Source organism: Euphorbia lathyris, chromosome 3 (genome assembly GCF_963576675.1).
Source record: "Euphorbia lathyris chromosome 3, ddEupLath1.1, whole genome shotgun sequence".
Taxonomy (NCBI): domain Eukaryota; kingdom Viridiplantae; phylum Streptophyta; class Magnoliopsida; order Malpighiales; family Euphorbiaceae; genus Euphorbia; species Euphorbia lathyris.
The window spans coordinates 7666872-7684321 of NC_088912.1; the positions used below are offsets into that span (position 1 = coordinate 7666872).

Sequence of the window (17450 nt, forward strand, 5' to 3'; positions counted from 1 at the left end):
AGCAGCATTCAGCGCTGAAGATTCATCATTAGGAACTTCATCTAAGCTATCCCATGGTTTGCTTTTTACTTGGCCACTGCTTCTGGGATTAGAACTGTTATTCTGTGTATTATTTGTTAGGCGATTTTGATCATTCTTGCTGAACTGGGTAGCTGCTGCACGAGCACCAGCAATTGCTGCACTAAGACTTGATGATTTCTCCACTTGAGATGATTTATGAGGTGATGTCTTGGATATAGACCCGGGTTTTAAGGAAAAAGGATCACAAGGATTTGGAAGGGGAAATCTTACTGGCATTGGACCTTTCACTGGGGTCAGACCTCTAACTGCAGCCTCGTGTATCTGTCAAAGGTACAAACCTTGCATGAATATCAAACTTGCACAACATCATATGAATAACTAGATGCAAATTTATTCATTTTACAGCACATACCTTCCTTCCCAAATTATAAACACCTTTGAAGCCTCGCATCTCAAATGGAACTAGCAATTTCTGAAAAAGAAAAACAAAAGATCAATAAAAATTGGAGCAAGTAGAAAGTAGCAAATAAGAACACTTCCAAAAGTCAGGGTAAGTGCAGAGGGCGCACCTGTGGCCGTTCACAAAGCCAGCAAAAATCTGTTTGTCCCTCTAACCTTACCTGCAGGTTAAGAAAAGCCCCAAATCAGGGAACATAGTTTACAGTTTATCAATTAAAGAAACCAAGTGCATGGATTTAAAAAAAGGTCAGAAACTCGAATTTTTGCCTACCCCTTCAGGTATCGCCTCCCAGCTTGCTACTTCTTCACCTCTAACACAGCCGACCACTTCAACACACCCTATAAAATACATAAACATATTATTAAATTTATCAAAAGTTTGAACCAAATGAAAGACAGAGCTAACAGACAGCAGGAAAGGAAGTTCCCAAAATGATTTTACAATTCATGCAGCAAAAGATTAGAACTAATCAAAATGAATGAACTACAACAATTCAAGGCTTGAATCACGACATATAATTCACATACAAAGCATCTATAGATGGCTAGATACTAGATACCATATATATATGTAATCCAGTAAATCTAGCATGCGGATTAAATTCATCTGCATTCATTAGAGAAGGGAGACTCTGTTAAAATATTGTATCATATACAAAGTCAGCCATCAATTTGAATAAAGAACTTGCTGTAAAGCTTGCCAATCCAACAAACAACATAAATTTCATCAATTTTAATGGAAACCTCTCCTTGTCTACGAAATCAATGCCGCATCTTTAGCCAAAAAAGACACCCATTATTATGCATTCTACTGTGGAATAATGCTGACAAACAAGAATTAGTCAAATGGAGCTAGCCCCTGCATTAGAAACATTAAACTACCAATAAAAGAGAAAAAGACTCAGGGAAGCATCAAGCCATGATAACACATTTCATAAACACAATTCATCTAGATGAAACAAACCAAGTAACTAAAAGTCTTGAAACAGGATAACGTTCAGGAAACTTAATATCAGTAGTTCCATTCACTGCATAGATTTCCCTGTAGAAATCCTCCATTGCTTTAATTGTAGCTTCCTCTGGAACTTTACTTGCAGCATGAATCCAAAGGCGGCCTTCAAAAAACAAAACATGATAATTCATAATAAGTAACATATTTGGTCATAAGAAAAGGATAATATGAAGAAAAGTGCACTTATTTTAGCCTTAGTTAAGTAAATTGAAAATGTTCTAGACTTGCCTCTGAAGCAAGCACTAGAGAGCTAGAAGAGTCTTTTAACAAACCTTGGTCAGCTTTAGCTCTCAATTTAAAAATTTATGCACATAAATTGGAAGTTTTGAGTCTACAATGCAATTTACTTTACTCCATGCGAAACTTTTAATGGAATCCATGACAATTTGGGCCTTGGCTATCAATTTAAAGTTCTCATACGGAATGCAGACAGAACATTTAACTTAGTTTATTTAACTTAATGGTTTTAATGGAACTCATAACCATTCATGCTATTTATTTTGGTCAATAAAGCAAATTTTTTGCGCCAAGAAAATCAAATAACTACTGAACTGTTACAACCGACTTGATAGAACTCAAACTCTAAATAACCAAACAACAAAACAGAAAAGAAGCACAACAGAAGAATAATAGAGAAACAGAACAAAGAGTGCAGATATTATTAATATATCAATATAGATGAAACAAGAACAATAGCAATGCTCCAAGGATGAATCTTCCCTCTCTCTTAGCAAAAGCTAGAGCCAAACAAAATAGAAGCATCTCTCAAACAGCTCCCCTTCTCTCTGTACAGCCAACCCTTACAACTAACAAATTGTACCAGCACTCTCTCCCCAGCAAATACGGTTCCAGCACCAACTCAATTATTCCCCCGACGTGTCTCTTCCAAGAATAATCATTACCCTCCTTAGGGCCATGGGTTAGATAGGCTAAGGGTTTCCACTAGTGATGGGCTCTCCCTCTCTATCATTATACAATTTACACTAAAACAAACTCTACTACCACTCTATTTTTATGAATTGCACTTATTCTACTAAAACAGCTAAATCCCTATGTCATCTGTACGCAACCCTATTTATCTTGCATTTCCTAAGCACCTGCAACCATATATTCTTTGGAAAAGGACACCAAAATAAAAGACGTTTTTGAGTTTCCACTAGTTCATTACATGAGCTGCATGTGTTAGGAGTTAAAAATTATCATCCCTACTTCTACATGTTTTCTTTCACCACTAATCTGTAAAGAATATCAAGTCATGCTTTAATCCTTGTGATCAAATCCCAACATCCAAATCTCTGAACAGAATGCTTTCCCAATACAAAGGTCTGAATCTCAAAAGAATAAAACATTTCCATTTGCTTTTATGCTTTAACTAGACATCCAACATGAATTTTTACTCAAGAAGACCATAAAAACGGACATGGGTCTTGTGAACTTCCTTACTGGCAAGTAACAAGATCCGAAATTCAAAGTTATCCAATCAACAAAAAGAAATTCAGCATTACAAATAAGAGACTAAGAAATCTGTTGCTAGTTGTCTTCCTATTTTGAACTTTTCCCAAAAGCATAGAATCCTCATTTCCATAATCCAAAAAACACGGGTGCCCAGTCCATACGAACTAAAATATCAAGCTTAAAATAGGCAGCAAGAAAGGGAAAATCGGCAGTAAATTTCTTTTCCAAACTGGGCATCATCCAAAACTTGGGTATCCCATACAATACTATAATGAAAAACAGAAAAAGGAATAAGAAAACATAAGAGTAGTTTCAAGATTCCAATTACATAGAACACTTTTAAAAAGCAGTTAAAAATTAACAAAATAATCAATCTATTTACAACATAATAACGAAAAAGAAGCAAGCTTCAGGCTCTCAGCTAAATACCCGCAAAGAAAAGATAAAATCCTAAATTGAAAATTGAAAATTGTAAGCAAAAATTAAAAGTTGAAGAGGCGATTTACCTCGAATAGGAGCCGGCCAAGACCTTCCTTCTATGCGCTTGATTCCATAAATCAACAGAGAAGCCCATGGTTGATGCATGGTCAAGCATTGGTTAGTGTAATTCTCATAGCTGCTTCTTCCTCTTCCTCCTCCTCAAAAATATAAAAAGAATTTCTTATATAAAAGAATTTAGAAAATTATTATTAAATTTTAAAATTTTAAGTTAAATATTTTGATTTATTAGAATAGATGATTATTTGATATAATTTAATTTTTAAAATTTTTAATTTTATTATATTAAAAAATCAATATAAATGGAATTATTAACTTTTTAAAAGAATAATTAAATGGATTTTGGGTAGTAAACAAACTAACTCGGTTTGAGCCGATTTGAGACCGGTAGAGTCCTCTTCATGGGCATCCTATCCATATCAATAGCATGGCCTTTTCTCTGGATGATCTGATCAAAGGCGCTAGTGCTTTCGATAGGCAATGGCATGTTCCCTTCTAGCCTAATACACATAAGGAAACTTGCTTACTTTCTGCCCGTAGTAAAGATAATTGGTTGAATTGAACATAATACATTACCTCTGCAAAGATTCCTGAAGCTGCTCAACTTTTTTCTGTGTCTCCTCTTTGATTTCATCAGCTCTTGGTCTCTCAGAATCCACTGATGCCTGCAGGCACACAAAGCTGATGTCAAATTAATTATTTCTGCAGTTAAGTAAAGCCTCCAAACAATGTAAACTTATTGCAGGTATAACCTGAATAATAGTTGCAGCTTTAGTTTGCAACTTAAATCTGTATTCCTTGTGAGCAGCAATTGCTCTCAAACCCGTTTGCAAGAGAAGTGCAGAGACATGTAGGTTCTTGTAGGCTTTTCTAGCTTCATACCTGCGGACATGCTTCTGAATTTTTATAGCACCCGCCTCCCTTTTCATGCCTTCAAATTTTTTGCATGCAAGTCTTCCTAGAAAACTCAAATTTATAAAAAAATGAGAAAACACAAATTTATGAGTGACATATGTATATATACACACAGAGTGTGTTTTTAAGATGAATCACCTCTCCAAAGTGCCTGTATGTATATAGCAGCCTTCCACAGTGCAATAAACCGTTTACGAGCACAATGAGTTCGTACTCGCCGCTGGATGGTTTTTGCTGCATTACTGAGTACCTCAGTTCTCCTTGCATCTAATTCAGCAGCCTGCAATTTTTTTGGAGGCGAATTGAATAAGCATATCTTTAATCAAAGAACATAATGGATGTTTATGCAAGTATTCCAAAGTTTTTCCGGAAGATATACTCATTTGCATACAGACCATTTTGAGCTTTCGAAGCTCCCTCCTGGCTATTGTTCCCCTCCATCTGGTTTGGGACACAATTGCTCCTCTCTTCAGCCTCTTATAGTACAAAGAGGCTCTATGACAACGCCAATGGGCCTGCATTTTTTAACAAATCAGATATCCCACAAACTCTAAACAATTTATATAAACTGTCACACCCGACCCTAAACGGCATCGGGTATGAAAGGAAGACCAAATAACGAACATAAGAGTCCAAAGTCGAACCTATTTTTCTAAAAAAATATATATATATGAATTATAACCTAATAGTCTAATAAAATCTTAACGAATATTTAATTTGACTGTCCAATTCAAAATATTACAGTCTACCCGAATCTTCTTAATTATAAAGGAAATATAAGGGATTGTTTACTTAATCGGCTTGGACTTGATAATATATTTATTATCAAACTTCCTAAGTATCCCATTAAGTTGCGATTTGGGAATCAAAGCCACGTAGTTCTAACTAGTCACAAATAAATCTAGTTTCTAGCTCGATTGTTCTCAGTACAACTTAAATAATTAAACCAAATAATCAAATAATACTATAGTTAACAAACCAGCAACAGTACAAAATTTATAGAAACCAATCTACTTATAAACTACCCAATAATTGATAATTAATTACAAGAAAAAGAAAAAATGTCGAGGATGGACACAACATGGTGAAAATCTCGGTACGTAAACAAGGGACTTCAAACCCAAAAGTAGTAATCTCATATATAGGTAGCAAGGAAGGAGATTTTTCTGCCAAATTGAACTTTTCTCTAATTATGATTAGTCAATTTATTTATCTACAAATCTAGTTTTCAAACTCTGGATAAAAGCAAGTGTGTAAAAGGATATTGATGGAATCAAGCACCCTATGTATAGTTAAAGAAATTCTATTAAAATATTTTCGAGTAACATAGGCAAACACCGGAAAATTTTCCAATTAAATTTTTTCTATTACTTTATTTTCCTGTAAACTTCCATAATATCTTTCTGTCTGCTTCTGCTAAAAAGTCAAAATGTTAGGGATTTAGAGTCTCAAAATATTCACACCAAAAACTAATTAAAATTGGTTTGAGTAGTTAAAAGTCTCTCAATTAGCTTAAGTGAGGTTTCGAGTTTGAATCCTAGCTTACATAATAAATTTTAATCGGAAGAGGAAGAAGGGTGCCTAAACTAGACTTTAACCGAGCAATTGGATAAATTATTATTTGAAAAAAAGAAAAAACTTACATCAATTATATATTCTGACCTTTGATAACGTTTGAGTAAAATATCTGTGAATCTGAGTCAACAAAACCCAAACTTGTTGAAAGCAAGGGTAGATGGTGACCCCAAATAGCAACCGAGCCGGCACTATTTGAATTGAATCAACCACTTAGTCAATTCAATTGCCTTCAGTTCAGAAAGAAGGAATAAATCTGAACTTTAGCATTTCATACATAGAAAATCGACAGAGAGATTAAGAAAAACAACATGGCCTTCTTATTGTAAGAACTTCAGGCACTCCAGCCGTATCTCGTTCCAAAGAAATTCTAATACAAGTGAGTAAAACTCACCGAAATAGCTCGAAAGTAGAAGGAAGGAAACACTCGAAATTGCCCAAAACCAGATAGCCTCAGTGAATAGGAGTGATTTTCTTCCAAGACAGGGATGAACGAAATCATCTCTTCAATAGCCATGGAGAGGAGTGGAGGAAGCCGAACCAGATAGAGAGGAGTGAGGAAGCAGTATCGATGAGAGAGAGAGAGAGGGAGCGAGGTGAGAAAGAAGATGAAAATCGATTCTTCTAGAGAGGACCTGTTTGAGTATAAATCTCTAGAATTAGGAAAATGTTTATAATTTATTCCTCAATTTACTAAACTATGCGGTTAGATCCCTATAATTTTCCTTTTAATTTATTCTAACCTTTTAATTTAGTCCCAATTCTTCAATTTAGCCCCGAATCTTCCAATTCGAGCAATTTATTATTTAATTCATTCCCTCATCATTTTCGTACTTATTTTTATTTTAGGAGTAAATCAAAAATTAAAACGATTAATTGTTCAATGTCCAACGAAGAACTGAAAATTCATCAATAACTCAAATAATCAATTGATTTTTTTAACATGAACCTTTATTATTTCGATCGTAAAGAAAAAATCATCGTAACCAATCTCAATTCTTGTTAAAATCACACGTAAAAATATAAACTGATTAAACCCAAAAATGTTATTTTAGGTCTAAAGAATTAAAATTCAAATAATAAGTTCAAAATATTATATAATCTAATATCAAATTACATATAAAAAAATTTGAGTACGGACATGACATAAACTTATTGCAGTTACCTGAATAACAATTGCAGCTTTAGTTTGCAACTTCTGAGCAGTTGCATCCTCTCGTTCCTTTACTCCCATAGCCTCTATAGCAAGAAGCTTAAATCCGTTTGTGACTTCAAATAAAGGTTGACGAGTAGGGTATCCACCACAACTCATATTGATGCTTGGCTTGTTTGTATTTACACATCTAATGCAGTTCGGTTTAGGTTGAGGGAAAAGGCTTGGTAATTTGAAAATACCAAAGAAATCCTTAAGAAACATGTTGAAAAACAAAGATAAAACAAGAATTTGCAAGAAATAGATATGAGTCGATAGTAGAAAGCTTTTCAATTAGTAGATACAAAGCCCTATTTATAAGACACAAGATTTTAAAATAAAAGAGTCGTTACGTGTGAATAGACATAGTTAATAATGAATAATCAATATATGTAAATTTATTAGATTTTGTTATCTTTCCTTGTTTAACTTTTTAAAATAGGTAAATACTCAATTCATAGTCAAAATGGGTAATATTCAATATGTAAAAGAACATTTTCTAATCTCTCCATTCTTCTTTACACACTGAATTTTAATTTTTGCATTTTTATATAAATAAAACATAGGATAAATATTTATGGTAAATAATTTTTTAGTCTCTATGTTTTTACCTATTATACTTGTCAGTTCACACATATACTTTAAGGTCCTTAACTTTTGTATTATTCAATTGTTTAGTCTCTCCTTTTATTTTTCTAGATTAAAGTGCAAAAAAAACCCTTAGTTATATATATGAAAAACTTGTCTTTTACTTTTTCAAATTTAATCAACATATTTGTATTAAATTTGTATAGTATATATACACTAATATTTTTACACTTATACATATTAGTATATATCTAAAAAAAATACAGTAAAACCTCTATATAGGAATACACTTGGGACCGGACTATTTGTATAACAATATGGAGGTTATTACTAAATAGAGTTTGGTATATAAAATTTCTCAACACATAAAATTTTAAATTTTTATCATAGGCATGCATGGTTTATATATAATGTATAACAATAGGAATTAATGAAACAAATTAAATATTTAGAATTTCAATTTAGAGTTTACGTTTTCAATATATAGATAATTGGAAGAGTTTAATGGGAAAAATATAAACATCAATGAGAATACTAAATATTTATAATTTCAAGTTGTAGTTTGTGTTTCCAACTCATAGATAATTTCAATAGTTTTTTTTTAATATTTTATAATTTAGTTTGAATTCTTAGTAAATATATATATATATATATATTACTATATAGAGGCATATTTTCTAAATGTGGGACTTGAAAAGTGTATAACAAATAACGTTTGAGAGGTTATTCCTATTTATAACTGGCCCAAGTTGGGACTGAGTTTTTTCATAACAAAATAGAGGTTATTCCTATATAGAGTATTCCTAAATAGAGGTTTTACCGTACATATTAGTATATAAAAAAAATTATTAATTATTTTATTAATTTTTGTTCTCTCTCTCAGATCTGTTGTCATGGTGAAAATTTTTTATCAAGATTGAGAGTTTTGAGATCTATCTCTTCTCTTTTAGATCTTTCTCTCTCTTTTAGATCTATCTTCTCTTTTTCAGATCTGGCTTCTCTCTCTCAGATCTGTTGTCATGGTGAAGAATTTTTATGAAGATGGAGAATTTTGAGATCTATCTTCTCTCTCTCAGATCTATTTCTCTCTTTTAGATCTATCTCCTCTCTTTCAGATCTCTCTTCTCTCTCTAAAACACAGGATCAATTTTATAACTCAATTTTCTCTCTCTCTCTCTCTCTCTCAATTAGTTATAACTAAATTAACTATAACTAATAGTAGAATTTAAGAAAAGTAAATCTCTCTCTCTCTCGACGATGACCAAGGCGATCGTGAAGGTTAAGGGGGATGGGTCGGTGAAGGCAGGCGGCTGGCCTGTGTCGGATCTGGTGGTGGCGGGGCGCGGGCGGGGCAATGGCTCCGGGATCGATGAGGCGTGGGCGGCGGCGGATGATGGGAGATCCGTGGGATCTCCTCGGCGGAGGAGGCGGAGCAGCGGGATTCGGAGGGATCGGTCGAGGGATAGGAGTAGATCGGAGTGGGTGGATGGTGGGGAGGCGGATCCGACGGTTTCGATGGGAGGTGCTAGGGGTGCGTCGGTGCCGTTGGGGGCTTCTAGGGATGCGGCGGCCGATCGGGGGCTGGAAGGTGTTGGTGCCGCGGCCGCGGCCCTGGACTCGTTTTTCGCGGAGGGACGCGCGCATGATTCCGGAGTTAGAGGGCCGCTTCCGGTGCTTGGGCCACAGGGAGTACCGGCCGTCTCTCTCCAGCAGGATGAGCATGCCGTGCGACTTTCGTTGGCCGCGCAGGCCGCGCAAGCCCACAGACTGCGCAAGCCGCTCAAGCGGGAGTTTTCGTGGATTTGGGAGGCCCCTCCTAGAGGGATAAGTTGCTAGGGGTGTCATAGGAGGATCCCATGATGGAGGTGGATGCTTTTGAGAATGATTCCGGGGATTTTCTCTCTGATTCCGATTCTGAGGATGGAGAGCCTGATAACCCGCTGTGTCCTAGGATCTGGTTGTCCTTAGATGACAAGCGGGTCATGAGATCGAAGTGGAAATTGGCGTTAATCGTCACTGTGTTGGGGAAAAGGATCAGTTTCAATTATTTTGCCCAGAGGATCCAGGCTCAATGGGCAAAGAAAGGAAAGGTTACTATCACAGACCTTGAAAATGACTATTATGTCATTAAATTCACAAGGGTTGAGGATTTCAACGCTGTTGTGAATGGTGGTCTGTATATTATCTCCAATCATGTGTTGGCTCTGAGACCTTGGGTCCCAAATTTTGATCCCCATGATTGCTCTGTTAACAGGATCCTTACTTGGGTTAGGTTCCCGGGCCTACCTCTTGAATACTACAGTGATAGGTTCCTGAACAAGATTGGTAGCCTTGTTGGGAAAGTCCACCATGTTGATAAGACTACCATTGGGGCAGTGAGAGGCAAGTTTGTTAGGGTCTGTATCGATATTGATCTCGCTAAGCCTCTTCTTTCTCAGTTCTGTACTCAAAACAAGGTCTATCATATTGAATATGAAGGTATACACAACATCTGCTATGAATGTGGTATGTTTGGCCATACCCTTGAGGGTTGTCCTAAGAGGAGGAAGGACGTGGAGGAGTTGGTGCAACCTATCATAGGCGAAGCTGAGAAGAGTCAAGGGGAAGTAAGGAGCTTTGGCCCATGGATGCTTGCCAAGAGGCCAGTGAGAAGGAAGCCACAGGCTAATGTTAATGCTAATCATTCACCAGATATCAGTACGAAGATGACTACTCTCCAGATTGCTCCTGAGATCAAGGTCAGACCCCCGGATATTAAGAAGGGGATTGAAACTGGAGTGGACTCAGCTTCGGGTTCCGGGTCAAGGTTCGGTGTTTTATCTATGGAGGAAGATCAGGACTCGGATCCTTCTGATAAGCAGATTGATTTAAGCATGCCTGGTCTGGAGTCGGTAGAGCATGCCTCTAGTCTGGGTAATTCTATTAATCCTCTCTTTGTCTCTAATGCTTCTGCTAAAGTCAAAGAGATTCCCCAGTCTATCATGTCAGCTGGGAAGGGTTTGAGTAGGGAGGCGAGTACTCTACATCCTCCTGTTGATGCTCCTATTGGTAAGACTATAGGAGTGAGTAAGTTAAACATGAAGAATCCGAAAGGGAAACCTAAAAAGAACCTTCATGGTTTGAATTCTTTGGATAAAAGGGGTCCTTCTAGGACCGCCTCTAGGCTCTCCGGAGCCCCGAACAAATACCTGATCTAGGGTTTGGGCCTGCGTCTGTAGTCTCCCCCTCTGATGGACTTCTTCGTTTGGAATGTTAGAGGTGCGGCGAGCAAGGCTACCCGCATTCATGTCAATGATCTCATTAAACAGTTTAACCCTTCCTGCTTTGTCCTTCTTGAGACCAAGGTTAGTGGAGCCAAAGCAGATGAGGTGGTTAGAAAGTTTAAGAATTGGAATTGCGTCAGGTCGGAGGCTACTGGCCGGGCAGGGGGGATTTGGCTCTTTTGGAAGCCAGGTCAAGTCAATATTGATATTGTTACTATGGACAGTCAATTCATCCATAGTAAGGTGTGTTACCCGGGTAATAAACCCTTCTTTATTACCTTCGTCTATTCTGATCCTGTTTCGACTAACCGAAGAAGGCTGTGGGAGATCCTTCATTCTTTTAGCTCTAACATGGTGGAGGCGTGGTTGGTTGCCGGGGATTTTAATGACATTGCCCTCTTGAGTGATCAGAGAGGAGGGGGTAATCATTATGTGAACCGGTGTCTTAATCATAAGCAAAGTATGGATATGTGCGGGCTTTCGGACCTGGGTGCTGCTGGCCACAAATTTACCTGGAAAAGGAATAGTGTGTTTGTTAGGTTGGATAAGGTGTACGCTAATGTTGCAGCGATTTATAGGTTTCCTGAGGTCAAGGTACTTAATCTCCCTTTCCGTCACTCAGACCATTGCCCTATCCTCATTAATTTGGTTAAAGGAAATCGGCTGAAAGGTAATAGACCTTTTAGGTATCTGGTGGCTTGGGAGTCTCACCCCGAGTTTAAGGATTTCGTTAAAAGCAATTGGCATCCCCACTCTGATGTTCTCCTCGCTACTGAGGAATTCAGGAGGAATGTGGCTGTTTGGAATAAAAATACTTTTGGTCATATTATCAGGAGGAAGAACAAACTCTTGAGGAGAATGGAAGGTGTTCAGCGTTTCTTGGAGGTTCGTTTTGATCATAGCTTGAATGGTCACCTAAGAGCTCTTCAGAACGAGTTGGAAGCTGTGCTTAGACAGGAAGAGCTTCTGTGGTTCCAGAAATCTAGGAAGGCTTGGATTCAAGACGGGGACCAGAATACCAGGTTTTCGCACCTCTCAACGATCATTAGGAGACAGCGAAATAGGATCGAGGCTATTAAAGACGCCAGTGGTGAGTGGATTTTTGAGGAGGAGGACATTCGGCGCCTTGCCCTTGATTTCTACAAGGACCTGTTCAGAGAGGAAGCTGTGGACCTAGAGAGTGCCCACTCTGGCATTTCCTTTCCTCGTTTGGGGGAAGATGCTATTAATAATGCTTTCCATCCCATTGAGCTTAAAGAGATTGATCTAGCCTTCTCCAGCATCGGTTCCACTAAGGCTCTTGGTATTGATGGTATCCCCGCTAGTTTCTATCATAAACACTGGGACACTGTTAAAGAGGGTATATACAGCTTTGTGTTATGTGTCTTTGGTGGTTCGAACGATATCAGTTTGGTTAATAAAACCCTCCTTGTCTTGATTCCTAAGGTTGCCAAGCCTTCTTCCTTTCTCCAGATGAGACCCACCAGTCTTTGTAATGTCTTGTATAAAGCTATTACTAAGATTGTGGCTAATAGAATCCGGAAGATCCTTCCGGATATTATCAGCCAAAATCAAGGGAGCTTTGTTCCTAGAAGACAATTGATGGATAACGTTGTTATTGCCCAGGAGGTTGTCCATTCTATGAAGATTAAGAAAGGCAAGAAAGGGATCGTGGCTCTCAAGCTGGATCTGGAGAAAGCCTATGATAGGTTGAACTGGAGCTTTCTTCTGGATAGTTTAGCCAAAGCTGGTATCCCGGAGAATTGGAGGAATTTGATTGGAAAGTGTATCTCCTCTCCTGTTTTCCAGGTTATGATCAATGGGGATATGTCGGATGAGTTCTCTCCATCCAGGGGTATTCGTCAAGGGGATCCTATGAGCCCCTTCCTTTTTGTTATTTCCATGGAAAGATTGTCTCACCTGATCCAAGAGGCGGTGAGCAAAGGGACTCTCCACCCTGTTTCCATCAACAGACATTGCCCCCCTGTTACCCATTTACTCTTTGCTGATGATGTCATGCTTTTTGTGGAGGGTAATGAGGAACAAATTAAGGCTGTGATGGATATCCTCGACTGCTTTTGTGAGGCTTCTAGCCAGAAGATTAACATCCATAAATCCCGTATGCTTTGTTCCAAGAATATGGATAATAGCTTGTGTAGAAGACTGAGTGAGATGTCTGGCATTCCCCTGACTCAATCGTTTGGGAAATACCTTGGGGTCCCTCTTCATAGTGACAGGGTGTCCAAAGCCTCTTTTAAAGACATTTTGGACAAATCTAACGGTTTGTGTGCTAGCTGGAAAGCTAATTCTCTTTCCCTTGCAGGTCGCCTTACTTTAATCCAGTCTATCAACTGCGCTGCTCCAAATCACATTATGCAAGCCTGTAAGCTCCCTGAGTCGGTCCTCAACGACCTTGATAAAATTAATCGGCATTTTCTGTGGGGAGAGTCTGGGGATGGGAGGAAGATTCACCTGGTCCCTTGGAAGGAAGCCTGCCAGCCTAAGAGCAGGGGGGGTCTTGGTATAAGGCAAGCTTAGGACAATAATAAAGTCCTGTTAATGAAGCTTCTTTGGAGAATGTGGCAATCCCCCTCCTCCCTTTGGGTTCGTCTTCTGTGCGGCAAGTATAGGAAAGATAGAATCTTTGGTGGCCCGAAGGAGAGGGTTGTCAGCTGTTCCTTCCTCTGGAAAGGGCTTAGTGCTGTTTTTGCTGAGTTCTGTACGGGGATTGGCTTGGAGGTGGGTAATGGGAGATCCATTAGTTTCTGGTATGACACCTGGATTGGTGACAAACCGTTGATTGAGGTGTGCATCGCCCCTCCGCCGAATGATCTCTTCTCCTGGAGAATTGCTGATGTGGTGGACTCGGAGGGAGACTGGATCTGGTCTAAGTTCGACTCCTTTCTTAGCCTGGAGACCCTCCTTAATATTAGAGGTGTGAAGATTAGTAATCAGGAGGAGGATAAGGACAGACACTGCTGGGCCTTGACTAATAATGGTTCTTATTCTTGCAAATCGGCCTATGAAGCTTTTACCCCTAATAGGGCTGATCCTCCCTTGGAAATTTGGAAGTCCATTTGGGCCCTCAAAGTCCCCTACCGCATTAGGAGTTTCCTATGGCTGGGAGTCAAAGACAGGCTCCTCACGAATGCAGATAGACACAGAAGGCACTTGGCTATATCTGGTGCCTGTAGCAGATGCAGCGGCCATGTGGAAACCTTGTGCCATGCTTTGAGGGATTTCCCGAATAGTAGAAAGGTTTGGGAAGGGGTCCTTCCTCACCACATCCTTCCTTCCTTTATGGGGTTCTCTGATATTGACTGGTTCTCTGAAGGCGTTAATGGGAATTTGTTGGCCAGTATGGAGCACGAGGCTATTCTCTTTGCTATTATTTGTCACCAAATGTGGAAATGGAGGAATGAAGAGTTATTTGCTGAGAAGACTGTCTTTATTCCTGACCTCCGGTTTTACTTCTCGAATAAACTCTCTGTTATTACAAAGAGTTTTGAAGGAGAGCCCCTGGTTCACCCCTCCCCGGTTAAAGAGGTCCAGTTAGTTGGTTGGAGGAAGCCCATGGAAGGGGTTGTCAAGTTGAATACGGATGGCTCCTGCCTTAGTAATGGCAGAATTGCTGCTGGTGGAGTTCTTCGGGATGCTGGTGGCGCCTGGCTGGCTGGGTTTGCCCATAACTTAGGTACGGGCTCCTCCTTTACTGCGGAGCTCTGGGGGATCTTGTCTGGCATTAAACTCACCATTCGCATGGGTGTTAAAAGACTTTCGGTGGAGTCTGACAATTTGGAGGCTATCAATAGGATTTCGGATAGACATGCTGTTTCTCTTAAGAGTCAGAATCTCATTAAAGCCATCTTGAGGCTTCGTCCTGCCTTCGATTCTCTTACCTTCTCCCATATTTATAGGGAGCAAAACCGCGTGGCGGATCGCTTGGTAGCTGCTGGGCATGGGGGGATGTTAGGTGTTTCTACCCTTTCCGTTCCTCCTTCTTTTCTGTTACCTTCTCTTCTTGAGGATAGGATTGGGGCCAGTCTTCCTAGACTGATCCCGGATTAGGTTTTTGTTTGTTTGTTTTTTTTCTTCCCTTCTTACCAAAAAAAAAATATTGAATATTATATAAAATTATATTTCATTTTAGGGTAATTAATTTATTAGTCCTTATATTTTGACAAAACACACTGTTTAGTCCCTGTATTTGAAAAAACATACGATAAAGTCCCTAACCTTTTTCTCGATGAACTATTTAGTCTCTAACGTTTTTCTCGATGAACTGTTTAGTCCCTGTCGTTAGACTCTCATGAAGATTTTGTTAGTCAATTTGGATTTGTGTTCTTCTTTTCCTTTCTTTCAAACTCTAATGCATCTGAAATCAACTTTGAGTGTTCTTCTTCTTGATTTTCTTCTTAATCGTTCAAATTCGTAAGCATTCGGTCTTTTCTTTTTCTTGTTCTCCATACAAATAGCTTTTTTAAAATTGGATTTCTTCTTCTATAATAAAGGGTAATTTAGTCATTTCCGAAGTCATAAACAGTAAAAAATCTAACAAACAGACGGAAGGACTAAACAGTTCATTGAGAAAAAGGTTAGGGACCTTACCATTTGTTTTTGAAAATACAGGGACTAAATAGTGTGTTTTGTCAAAATATAGGGACTAATAAATTGATTACCCTTCTTTTTATTTTATCCATAAAGTTTATTAAATATAAAAAGTTCACATTTATAATTTTATATAGTTCTACTCCTATAGTCAAAGAAGATCCAGATAGAAAATCAATAATAATGGGAAGAAATTTTTCGCATTTCAAAACTTCGAGAAATTTTTTTGCGCTACTATTAAGGAGAAGGATTTTGCGGGTGCAGCGGAAAAAGTTCTTCGTAAGTCGAAGATTGTAAAGCATCGGAATGATGGTAGAAATCGAATCAATTTTTTATGTTATGAGGGAGAGTTTGGCCACAGGCAAATTCGACCCTAGGCGTAGGCAAGGTCATCCCAAGCGTCGGGCCAAACATTGACGAGAGCTGTGGCAAAGCTTCGAGGAGGATTGGGGAAGAATGGCCGCGATTGGTGAATGAGACATATCAATATGACAATGTCCATTGGCCGTGGGCTTTAAGTTAGTATAAGAAATACTATGGAGGGACAAGGTTCATCAAGCGTCGGATCTCCGCCAATCGCTGGGCCAGTTTTCAGGACTGGTTTAAGCGATCCATCCTAGTCCACTAGGGCCTAGGAGATGGGCCATCCGGCCTTTGGGAAGGGAGGCGGATGTCTCTGTAGGGTGGAATCCCTATGGACACTTTGGACTCCCGAGTTAGCTTATAGTGCGGGTCTTTTGTAAGACGAGATTTAACCACAGGGAGTCCATCCAGAACGGATTATCGACAAACGAATTAATGGGATGCTTGATGCTTAAAGGGGATAGATCTCTTCGATAGGAATTGGCTGGCCTAGGATCCGAGGAGTTCTCGGCACCATACGAGGGTTTAGCCTGATTCCGACCTGGCCTCGTGACATTTGATATGCAGTATTTTAGAGATATTAAACTCTTAATTTTTATACTCTATTTTTCTATAAATTAATTTAATGAAATTATAATTTACTTAATTTTTTACATAAAAAACAAATAAAAGTCAAACCCTTAAGATAATTTATAAAGAATGAAAAGTTGTATTATTATAGCAAAGTATAAAGAGAGACTCTTTTTGTTTTTTGGTAAGCAGTATCATGGTTTAAAAAATTATGATCAGAGGTACGTAGTTTGTGGAGTTTGGAAATTCAAATATTTCATTAAAATTTGTTATATCTATTATTTAAAAAGGAAGCGATTTAAAGAAATTAAAAAGTTGAATTTTGTAAATTAGTTCATATATAAAGTCGGATTCTACAAATTAACTAAACCACATGTATTTTTTTTACTGAAATTAACTCACAAATTCTTTAGTTATAAACTACACAGACCATAATCCTTGTTTACAAAATATTAACTAGGTGATTGTGTTTGCAAATCGCATAAACCAAGTTTTTTTTTTGGCAAATGATATATACAGCCCTTAGAGTTGTATATAAGTATTAATTATTCACATATAATAATAAAAAAAGAGAATTTTAATTTTAAAATAAGTATTTATTTGTATTGAAAATATAACAATCTATTATAAATATATGCATTTAAATATTTAAGCATTTAAGTATCAATAAATTTTATGTATTGAAAAACTAAATTAACACTAATACAGTAAAACCTCTATATAGGAATACACTTGGGACCAAGCTATTTGTATAACAATTGAGAGGTTATTACTAAATAGAGTTTGGTATAATAAAATTTCTCAACACATAAAATTTTAAATTTTTATCATAGGCATGCATGGTTTATATATAATGTATAACAATAGGAATTAATGGAACAAATTAAATATTTAGAATTTCAATTTAGAGTTTACGTTTTCAATATATAGA

At 37.9% G+C, this 17450-nt stretch overlaps 1 protein-coding gene across 3 annotated transcripts; it reads right to left on the reverse strand.

Moving 5' to 3' along the window:
• Nucleotides 1-474: 474 nt before the first annotated feature.
• On the reverse strand, nucleotides 475-6583 carry LOC136222960 (myosin-9-like). 3 transcript variants are annotated; one of them, XM_066010663.1, is made up of 11 exons: nucleotides 6330-6582; nucleotides 4756-4875; nucleotides 4499-4640; nucleotides 4198-4403; nucleotides 4022-4110; nucleotides 3809-3945; nucleotides 3454-3585; nucleotides 1445-1595; nucleotides 752-819; nucleotides 591-641; nucleotides 475-493 (listed from the first exon to the last, which is right to left on the reverse strand). In XM_066010663.1, the coding sequence occupies exons 1-9, from the start codon at nucleotides 6450-6452 to the stop codon at nucleotides 810-812; spliced, it is 1110 nt and encodes a 369-aa protein (XP_065866735.1). In that variant the 5' UTR covers nucleotides 6453-6582; the 3' UTR covers nucleotides 475-493; nucleotides 591-641; nucleotides 752-809. The 3 variants fall into 3 exon arrangements, with proteins under 3 accessions (XP_065866735.1, XP_065866734.1, XP_065866733.1); XM_066010662.1 differs by lacking the exons at nucleotides 475-493; nucleotides 591-641; nucleotides 752-819 and having other exon boundaries at nucleotides 852-1595; nucleotides 3454-3582; nucleotides 6330-6583; XM_066010661.1 differs by lacking the exons at nucleotides 475-493; nucleotides 591-641; nucleotides 752-819 and having other exon boundaries at nucleotides 852-1595.
• Nucleotides 6584-17450: the final 10867 nt, after the last annotated feature.

Excerpts from the sequence above, each read along its gene's own strand:
- LOC136222960 (XM_066010661.1), bottom strand. The coding sequence starts at position 6,452 with ATGGCTATTGAAGAGATGATTTCGTTCATCCCTGTCTTGGAAGAAAAT. Across the intron at positions 3,946-4,021 it reads CTTCAGGAATCTTTGCAGAG|GCTAGAAGGGAACATGCCAT; the intron begins GTAATGTATTAT and ends TATGTGTATTAG. Across the intron at positions 1,596-3,453 it reads TTGGCCGGCTCCTATTCGAG|GCCGCCTTTGGATTCATGCT; the intron begins GTAAATCGCCTC and ends TGTTTTTTGAAG.